The 11,037-nt window shown below is 46.5% G+C and overlaps 1 protein-coding gene across 1 annotated transcript in view; it reads left to right on the top strand.

Annotated features, from left to right (window-relative positions):
• Nucleotides 1–10,655, top strand: part of LOC116980846 — a 33,175-nt gene extending 22,520 nt beyond the window's left edge. The window contains exons 10-13 of the mRNA XM_033033462.1: nucleotides 3,719–4,090; nucleotides 4,335–4,502; nucleotides 9,564–9,811; nucleotides 10,413–10,655. Of these exons, the coding sequence (XP_032889353.1) occupies nucleotides 3,719–4,090; nucleotides 4,335–4,502; nucleotides 9,564–9,811; nucleotides 10,413–10,484 (860 nt within the window). The 3' untranslated portion in view covers nucleotides 10,485–10,655. The remainder of the gene's footprint in view (nucleotides 1–3,718; nucleotides 4,091–4,334; nucleotides 4,503–9,563; nucleotides 9,812–10,412) is intronic.
• Nucleotides 10,656–11,037: the final 382 nt, after the last annotated feature.

Genomic DNA, 11,037 nt, shown 5'->3' on the forward strand with positions numbered 1-11,037 from the left:
GGAGGACCTGGTGGCTGTACCTATTGAAACCAGGTACACCCTCTTGGGACCTGTCGGAGCGAACGACACGTGGGGCAGTAAGTAAGTGTCACCAAAGAACGCAGCCGAAAGCTGGAAGCCTAGCCAGCAGGACAGCGACGGTGTCAACTTACCAGGAACGCTTTCCAGGGCCGTGCAGCCACGGGAAAGGGGCAGAAGAGGCCCAGCAGCCGCCACCGACTTCGGGTGAGTTCCAGGACCGTGTACCGTGTAGGCCACGGACAGGTCCGGTGACCGCCACCGACTTCGAAAGTTTTCCAGGGCTGTGTAGCTCAGTCAGCCCCAGGAGCCGCCACCAATGTCGGGTGAGGGCCTAGTACTGGGTAGGCCAGGGACAGGTCCAGAGAAGCCACTGACGAAAGCCGAGTCTTCAGCCCGGTCGGGAGCAGAGTCAGCCCGACCGTGAGGAGAAAAGAGGGTTCGGCCGTGCAAGAGAAGCGGACCGGCCGAGTGAGGAAGCCGACCGCGAGAGAGAAGCGGTCCCGGCCTTGCGAGAGAAGCGGGACACATCGCTTACCCAGCCCCCAATGGCGAGGCACAGCCATGGAACCAGCGACGAGCCGAACAGCGGGTCTAGCAGCAGCCAGGCGGGCCAGGGAGCCAGGGACGAGCCGAGCAGCGGGGCCAGCAGCGGGAGCCAGCAGAATGAGGCCGCGCCGTGGAGGCAGTGGGCAGACAGCGAAGGCAACAGAAACGGCTGAGCCAGCGGCAGCAGCGGAGGTCCGGAGTAGCCAGCAACAACAAGCCGAGGAGCGGGAGTCGGCGACAGCCAGAACAGCAGTGAAGCTAGCGGCGGCCGGTGAGGGGCAACGGAAGCAACGGCGAGGTCCGGTGAGGCCAGCAGCAAAAATTAACGGTGGGGACAGTCCGAGAGGTCGAGGATGCACCAGAGTCCATAGGCCGACAAGCCTGACCGGTGAATTCTTTCACAGTAAAAGCACTGTTTGAATGTAATGCATTATTCACTATTCCCTTACAGTAAAAGCGGGACTGGTTGAATATAATGCATTGTTCACTGTTATTAATAGTAAATCTGTGTGCATAGAAGGAATATGGTTTAAAATGTTCTAGTTGGCTATTAACATGAAATGTTGGTTATTAGTATAAATATTATTATAAGAATTAGTAATCAGTGGGCTGGATCACTTCTTAGTGTGTAAAAGGATTAAGTCCAGTGCAGAAAACACAGTGAGAGAACAGAAGATAGTGCACCTGAATAGCAACAGGTAGCATGGCTTTTCAAATTGTACGAAAGGTGCCCCAGTTAGATTCTGGGTGTAATTTTGAGAAATGGACCGAAGTCTTGGAGGCTTGTTTCCAATGATATCACTGCAGCAGAGAAGAAGAGAGCATGATTCATATTAGGCTTAGGAAGAGAGGGTTATCACACCTTGCGTACATTGCTGCAGCCAGCAAAGCCCACGGACAAAACGTACGAGGAGTGTAAGGAGGCATTAATGGCTCATTTCTCGCCAAAACCTCCAATGGCATCCAGAGGCAAGGAGCATGAACTAAACATAGAAACATAGAAAATAGGTGCAGGAGTAGGCCATTCGGCCCTTCGAGCCTGCACCGCCATTCATGGCTGATCATCCAACTCAGTATCCTGTACCCTGCCTTCTCTCCATACCCCCTGATACCTTTTGCCACAAGGGCCACATCTAACTCCCTCTGTGGCAGAGAATTCCAGAGATTCATCACTCTCTGTGTGAAAAATGTTTTTCTCATCTCGGTCCTAAAAGATGTCCCCCTTATCCTTAAAGTGTGACCCCTTGTTCTGGACTTCCCCAACATCGGGAACAATCTTCCTGCATCTAGCCTGTCCAACCCCTTAAGAATGTTGTAAGTTTCTATAAGATCCCCCCTCAATCTTCTAAATTCTAGCGAGTGCAAGCCGAGTCTATCCAGTCTTTCTTCATATGAAAGTCCTGACATCCCAGGAATCAGTCTGGTGAACCTTCTCTGTACTCCCTCTCTGGCAAGAATGTCTTTCCTCAGATTAGGAGACGAAAACTGTACGCAATACTCCAGATGTGGCCTCACCAAGACCCTGTACAACTGCAGTAGAACCTCCCTGCTCCTTTACTCAAATCCTTTTGATATGAATGCTAACATACCATTTGCTTTCTTCACTGCCTGCTGCACCTGCATGCCTACTTTCAATGACTGGTGTACCATGACACCCAGGTCTCGTTGCATCTCCCCTTTTCCTAATCGGCCACCATTCAGAGGGCAGGGAGTCCCTCAAAGGACAAAAGTCAAGTGCAAAGGACAAAGGTCAAGTGAAAAAGGACAAAGGTCAAGTGAAAAAGGACAAAGGTCAAGTGCAAAGGACAAACGTCAAATGAAAAGGGAAATTGCCATCCAGAGAGCAACCCTAACTATTCAAGCTGCATTCAGGGGTATGAAGGTACGGAGAGAGAACCGGAACAAACAGAAGGCAGCAACGGTAATACAAGCAGCATTTAGAATGCACAGAGTATACCGTCCATACAGGGCAATGATATTGGCAGCTATAATAGTACAAACCCATTATAGGGCACACCTTCAAATGGAAAGTGATCGGCTGCCTACCGAAGAATGGTTGCTCGAAAGCAATTGCGGTGCATGCACAAATCTGCCAAGGTCATACAGACTTATTATCAGATGCATAAACAGCGTCAGTATTTCGAGAAACTATGCTGGTTTGCCACTGCTGTACAGCAATGATACCGAGCTTGCCAGATAAGAGATGTCCACGTGAGGCATTATAATAGTTTGCGAAAAGCAGTGGTTTGTATTCAGGCCTTCTACCGCGGGATTAAAGCCAGAGAATTGGTTGAGAGAATCAAGGCAGCACATCATATTAAGTAATTCTTAATGATGTGCATTCCAAGAAAACATTTCTTGATGCAAAAAGCGGCTATAGTCAATCTGCAAGCTTCATTCCATGGTTACCGAGCAAGGGTACACTACAGAGCTATGCGACATGCAGTTATTTTGATCCAGAGATGGTACAAAGCATGCAAACAAGGTAATTCCCAGTTTGTGCAATATCAGTCAATGAGGTATGCAACCATTACCATTCAGGCTGCCTACAAGGGTATGGTGGTTAGGCAGTGGATTATGCAAAAGAGGGCTATTGTAATGCGGCAAGCGCGACCTAACGTGGTCGCTTGAGCCTTACGGCCTTGCGGGGCCGGTCCCACTTCGATCACTGGAGTTGTGTGGAGCTGATCCCGACATCGCGCGGGGCTCCGAAAAATTGACACTGTTCAAAAATTCTGCGCGGCAACGGCCTGCCGGCCCGCAGCCGCATAGAGGCCGCACGCACCGCCTCGACGGGTGTACGCACTGTCTCGACACCGTACACAGCGTCTTGACGGCTAGCGCGAACTTCCCGCGGACTTCGCGCGAACTTCATGTCAACTCGTACATGGGATCACTCGACCTCCGCGCGGCCCCCGCTTCCGGTTTGGTCGTGCTTGCCGCATGCAGTTGCATGCTGGTGGGACAGGCCCTTTACAGGGATCACTCGACCTCCGCGCGGCCCCCGCTTCCGGTTTGGTCGTGCTTGCCGCATGCAGTCGCATGCTCGTGGGACAGGCCCTTTAATGTTTAATTGATGCTTCAGGTCAGAGACCTGTGATTGGAGTTGTTCTTTATCAGAGTTTCAGCACTTCTTCCTATTCTCTTCCAGCGGCACGTTGCTTTGCTAAAGGGAAGCAGCTGGTGAACGAGCTTTGTGAACTGCTGAGGAAGTTACACAGCAATGACGTTGAGGCCAGAACAGTTGGCGAGAAGGTGGGAGAGATCCTGCAGTGCTGCGTCATCCAGTGCATGTTAGACACGGCAGCCCAGCCCATAGACCACAGGGACATCCAAACTCTGGACACTTACCAACTGTTTCAGCAAGCTCAGCCCACTGTCCCAGAAAGTGCCATACGTGACGTTCAGAATCTTCAACGCCTGTCCGATGACTCCACCATGTCCGAGGATTTAATAGAGAAATTCACAATTAGCATTCACCGTCTCTTCTGGATCGTCATGCTGGTCTTTGTCAAGTGCATCGGTAGGTCATCAAATTGAGGTAACTCCATACCCTGTGTGTATTTAGTTCAGAAATACAGCATGGAAATAGGCCCTTCGGCCCACCAAGTCCATGCTGACGCGCGATCACAGGACTTATCAAAAGCCTTACTAAAATCCATGTATACATTTTTCATGGACTTCAGTTTAAACCAGTCTCTCCAATTATATAAAACATTTCAAATTATTTGCAGTATCAAATTAATTCTTTAGTTTTTGTCTTACAGATGAAAAAACCTCCCAGGAAAAGTCCTTGGAGGAGAGAATTAGTAACCTGTACTTTAAGACATACCACCAGTTTATCGAACATGAGAAGGCGCTAGATGCGCTGAGGAATGAGGTTCACAACTTGACCACAGCAATAAACTCAACCTCGAAAAACAAATCCTGCAAAGGTAAGAAGTTAGACAACTTTCTTTTGATGGATTGATATTTGTCTCATTTCAAAATAAACTTCATTCATAATAAGAGAATTGTACAAAATGAAAAAACCATGCAAAGCTCTTCACCTTGCACCAAACATTATTTCTTTTATCCTGCATCTACACACTATGGACGGCATGATTGTAATCATACACAGTCTTTCTGCTGATTGGATAGCAGCAACAAAAACGCTTTTCACTGTGCCTTGGTACATAGAAACATAGAAACATAGAAAATAGGTGCAGGAGTAGGCCATTCGGCCCTTCGAGCCTGCACCGCCATTCAATATGATCATGGCTGATCATCCAACTCAGTATCCTGTATCTGCCTTCTCTCCATACCCCCTGATCCCTTTAGCCACAAGGGCCACATCTAACTCCCTCTTAAATATAGCCAATGAACTGGCCTCAACTACCTTCTGCGGGAGAGAATTCCACAGATTCACCACTCTCTGTGTGAAAAATGTTTTCCTCATCTCGGTCCTAAAAGATTTCCCCTTTATCCTTAAACTGTGACCCCTTGTTCTGGACTTCCCCAACATCGGGAACAATCTTCCTGCATCTAGCCTGTCCAACCCCTTAAGAATTTTGTGCGTTTCTATAAGATCCCCCCTCAATCTTCTAAATTCTAGCGAGTACAAACCAAGTCTATCCAGTCTTTCTTCATATGAAAGTCCTGACATCCCAGGAATCAGTCTGGTGAACCTTCTCTGTACTCCCTCTATGGCAAGAATGTCCTTCCTCAGATTAGGAGACCAAAACTGTACGCAATACTCCAGGTGTGGTCTCACCAAGACCCTGTACAACTGCAGTAGAACCTCCCTGCTCCTATACTCAAATCCTTTTGCTATGAATGCTAACATACCATTCGCCTTCTTCACTGCCTGCGGCACCTGCATGCCTACTTTCAATGACTGGTGTACCATGACACCCAGGTCTCGTTGCATCTTCCCTTTTCTTAATCGGCCACCATTCAGATAATAATCTACTTTCCTGTTTTTGCCACCAAAGTGGATAACCTCACATTTATCCACATTATACTGCATCTGCCATGCATTTGCCCACTCACCCAGCCTATCCAAGTCACCTTGCAGCCTCCTAGCATCCTCCTCACAGCTAACACTGCCCCCCAGCTTCGTGTCATCCGCAAACTTGGAGATGTTGCATTCAATTCCCTCGTCCAAATCATTAATATATATCGTAAATAGCTGGGGTCCCAGAACTGAGCCTTGTGGTACTCCACTAGTCACTGCCTGCCATTGTGAAAAGGACCCGTTTACTCCTACTCTTTGCTTCCTGTCTGCCAGCCAGTTCTCTATCCACATCAATACTGAAGCCCCAATACCGTGTGCTTTAAGTTTGTATACTAATCTCTTATGTGGAACCTTGTCGAAAGCCTTCTGAAAGTCCAGATATGACACATCCACTGGTTCTCCCTTATCCACTCTGCTAGTTACATCCTCGAAAAATTCTATAAGATTCGTCAGACATGATTTACCCTTCATAAATCCATGCTGACTTTGTCCAATGATTTCACCACTTTCCAAATGTGCTGCTATCCCATCTTTAATAACTGATTCTAGCAGTTTCCACACTACCGACGTTAGACTAACTGGTCTGTAATTCCCCGTTTTCTCTCTCCATCCCTTTTTAAAAAGTGGGGTTACATTAGCTACCCTCCAATCCTCAGGAACTACTCCAGAATCTAAAGAGTTTTGAAAAATTATCACTAATGCATCCACTATTTCTGGGGCTACTTCCTTAAGTACTCTAGGATGCAGCCTATCTGGCCCTGGGGATTTATCGGCCTTTAATCCATTCAATTTACCTAACACCACTTCCCGGCTAACCTGGATTTCACTCAGTTCCTCCATCTCATTTGACCCCCGGTCCCCTGCTATTTGCGGCAGATTATTTATGTCTTCCTTAGTGAAGACAGAACCAAAGTAGTTATTCAATTGGTCTGCCATGTCCTTGTACCCCATGATCAATTCACCCGTTTTTTTTACTGCAAGGGACCTACATGTACACATGACAATACTAAACTAAACTTCGGTGGGTACAGTGGTGCAATGGTAGAGTTGTTGCCTCACAGCGCCAGAGACCTAGGTTCAATCCTGACTACAGGTGCCGTCTGTATAGAGTTTGTATGTTCTCCCTGTGACCACCTGGGTTTTCTCCAGATGCTCGTTTTCTCCCACAGGTTTGGAGGTTTAATTAGATTCGGTAAAACACAAAAAATCCTGTTGTTTAGGATAGAGCTATGGAAGGGGATTATTGGTCGGCACAGTCTCACTGGGCCAAAGGGCCTATTTCCATGCTGTATCTATAAAGTCTAAATTACTTCCATTGTCAAGGTGCCCTCAGCTGTGCTGAGAAGTTTCTGTCAGGGGCAGTGACATTAGAGATGACTTTAATCCTGGCACTGTGCAGTGTGTAACAGTGAGAGGGCTTGGTGTATGACTTGGTAGGTTTTATATATTGTGCTTTATGCAGTTAATCACACAGCGCCTCGTTGGACAGCAGATATTCAAAAATAGCTCATAGGCGGAGATTTAAGAATGGAGTCATTTAATAATAAATATATGCAATATATATAAGCAATTTAATCAAAATAAAAAATGTCTCAAAGTGCTAGAGTAACTCAGCACGTCAGGCAGCAGCTTTGGAGAACATTGAACGCTGATGTTTCAGGTAACATTGCGTATCCATGTTCTCCAGAGTTGTTGCCTGGTCCACTAAGTTACTAGAGCACTTTGTGTATATTCTTGTAAACCGGCATCTGCAGTTCCTTGCTGCTACATATTAATGAAAGTAAACTTTGCTGTACTAGTTGATCTCCTAGCATAACTCCACACATGGAGTATTGTGGTCAGTTTTGATTACCCTGCTACAGGAAAGATGCCATTGAGATGGTCTACGTTGAGGTTTCTTATTGTTACATGTAATGAGGAAGAGTGAAAAGCTTTGTTTTGCATGTTGTCCAAACAAATGAGACAATACTATACATATACTATACAAATACAATCAAGACAAATTCAAGTACAATAGGTAGAGCAAAGGGGAAGATACAAAGTATATAGTTCACAGCATTGTAGCGCATCAGTTCCATAAACAAAGTCCAATGTCCGCAATGGGGTAGAGGTGAATCGGCCAGTACTCTAACATGGAAGGATCATTCAGAAGCCCGATAACAGAGGGGAAAAAGCTGTTCCTGAAGATCATAGAGGCTGAGGAAGTGGTGTTAGAGGCAGTGTTCAAGAACCTGATGATTGTTGAGAAGAAGCATAATAAATAGACATAGAAAATAAGAGCAGGAGGAGGCCATTCGGCCCTTCAAGCCAGCACCGCCATTCATTGTGATCATGACTGATCGTCCCCAATCAATAACCCGTGCCTGCCGTCTCCCCATATCCCTTGACTCCACTAGCCCCTAGAGCTCTATCTAACTCTCTCTTAAATCCATCCAGTGACTTGGCCTCCACTGCCCTCTGTGGCAGGGAATTCCATAAATTCACAACTCTCTTTTTTTGTTTTTCTCACCTCAGTCTTAAATGGTCTCCCCTTTATTCTAAGACTGTGGCTCCTGGTTCTGGACTCGTCCAACATTGGGATTTTTTTTCCTGCATCTAGCTTGTCCAGTCATATAACCATATAACCATATAACAATTACAGCACGGAAACAGGCCATCTCGGCCCTACAAGTCCGTGCCGAACAACTTTTTTCCCTTAGTCCCACCTGCATGCACTCATACCATAACCCTCCATTCCCTTCTCATCCATATGCCTATCCAATTTATTTTAAAATGATACCAACGAACCTGCCGCCACCACTTCCACTGGAAGCTCAGTCCTTTTATAATTTTATATGTTTCTATAAGATATCCCCTCATCCTTCTAAACTCCAGTGAATACAAGCCTAGTCTTTTCAATCTTTCCTTATATGACCGTCCCGCCATCCCAGGGATCAATCTCGTGAACCTACGCTGCACTGCCTCAATCACAAGGATGTCCTTCCGCAAATTAGGAGACCAAAACTGTATGCAATACTCCAGATGTGGTCTCACCAGAGTCCGATACAACTGCAGAAGAACCTCTCTACTCCTATACTGAAATCCTCTTGTTATGAAGGCCAACATTCCATTCGCTTTCTTCACTGCCTGCTGCACCTGCACGCCAACTTTCAGTGACCGGTGTACAAGGACACCCAGGTCTCGCTGTACCTCCCCCTTACCTAACCTAACCCCATTGTGGTAATAACCTGCCCCCTTGTTTTTGACACCAAAGTGGATAACCTCACATTTATCTATATTATACTGCATCTGCCCACTCACTCAACCTGTCCAGGTCACCCTGCAACCTCCTAACATCCTTTTCATAGTGCCACCCAGCTTTGTGTCATCCGCAAACTTGCTAGTGTTGCTCCTAATTCCCTCTTACAAATCAATAATATATATGGTAAACAGTTGCGGCCCCAACACCGAGCCTTGCGGCACTCCACTCGCCACTGCCTGCCATTCTGAAAAGGACCCGTTCACTCCTACTCTTTGCTTCCTGTCTGCCAACCAATTTTCTATCCACGTCAACACCCTACCCCCAATACCATGCGCTCTAAGTTTAGTCACCAGTCTCCCGTGCGGGACCTTATCAAAGGCTTTCTGAAAGTCTAGATACACTACATCCACTGGCTCCCCTTCATCCGTTTTACTTGTCACACCCTCAAAAAATTCCAGTAGATTAGTCAAGCATGATTTTCCTTTCATAAATCTATGCTGTTCTGGAACCTGGCGATCACGGTATTCAGGATCTTATTCCATCTTCCCGATAGTTTGAGCAAAATCAGAGTGTTGCCAGGGTGAATTGGGTCTCTGATGATGCTGGCTGCCTTTTGAGGCAGCACCTCGTGAAGATCCATCCATTCAATGGTGGGGAGGTCAGTACCTATGATGGACCAGGCAGTGTCCACCAGTCACTTACCTTCTGGAGCCACCATTTAATTTACCCACTTGCTTAATTTTTGTTGTTCTTCATTAGATTGGTTGCACAAAAACTTCAGCCAATTTGTACAGACAATGGGAGAAGGCGTTCACAATCCTGTAGTGGATAAGCTTTATGAGAAGCATCTGAATGAAGAGGAGGTGAACAATATCTCATCTCGGAGGACCAGCCAAGAGAAGAATCGAGAATTACTGAGAGTCATGCTTGACAAAGGAGAAGATACTTGCAGAATGTTCCTTCGCCTCTTCTGTTCCAAGGATCCTTTCAACGAAATAACTAGAAAGGTGAGTGAAGACACAAGAGCTGACTTTAAAGAAAAGTGTAGGTTTAGGTTTGGGTTTAGTTTTGTTTGGAGATATAGCATGGATCCAGGCCATTTGGCCCACCGAGCCCACGCTGACCAGTAATCACCCACACACTAGTTCTATCCTACACACTCGGGGCCAATACGTCTGTACGTCTTTGGAATGGGGGAGGAAACCGTAGAATGTGGAAAATTCTCAGTCACAGAGAGAAAGTACACACTCCGTACAGAAGGCACCCGTCCTCAGGATCAAACCAGGGTCTCAGGCACTGTAAGGTAGCAACTTTACCGCTGTGTCGTGTGTACAGTGAAAAGCTTTGATCCAATCAGTGAGTGCAGTATTGTAGAGCATCAGTTCCAGAGACAAAGTCCAATGTCCGCAATGGGGTAGAGGTGAATCGGTCAGTACCCCAGCTTAAGAAAGGACAGTTCAGAAGCCTGATAACAGAGGGGGGGAAAGCTGTTCCTGAGCGTGCTTTCATGCTTCTATATCTTCCACCCAACGGAAGTGGTTGATGGAGTTAATGACGCTAATACTTGGGAACTAACAGACTGCTAATTGTTTTTATTCTGTACCACAGATACAAGCTGAAGTGAATCTTGAACGGTCTGCAGAAGAAATGGATTATGCATATTATTCCATGAACAGTTAGAATACAGATTTGGTAATCTGAGGCAAGGCTCTCGCTTAACCTTCTCCCCCTGTTGCCAGCCGGGCAACCTCGGCAGCTTTTTAGGTTGCCAAATGACAGTTTAGGTGGTCATTTAAGATGGCTTGCATGACACGTGCGATAATGTGCTCGGACGAAGTGCGTAGTTACCAGTCGGAATTATGGTCAATGAAGCATTCACATATTATTTCTGCTTCAAATAAAGTCACAAACTAAACATATTCACCAAACAAGACATGATATACACCACAATGACATGCAGCAAAATTACAATACAGTATCTCATCTCCTTTTACACGTTGCAATGAATGCAATTTCTATTATTTCTTTCCACTTCCAAACAAAATTCTGGTTGGATTATTCAGCGTATGATCAACCTCGGTGAGACCAAGTGCAGGCTTGGCGAACGCTTCGCACAACACCTACACTCAGTTCGCAATAACCAACCTGATCTCCCGGTGGCTCAGCACTTCAACTCCCCCTCCCATTCCGAATCCGACCTTTCTGTCCTGGGCCTCCTCCATGGCCAGGGTGA

This window comes from Amblyraja radiata, chromosome 14, assembly GCF_010909765.2.
Source record: "Amblyraja radiata isolate CabotCenter1 chromosome 14, sAmbRad1.1.pri, whole genome shotgun sequence".
Taxonomy (NCBI): Eukaryota; Metazoa; Chordata; class Chondrichthyes; order Rajiformes; family Rajidae; genus Amblyraja; species Amblyraja radiata.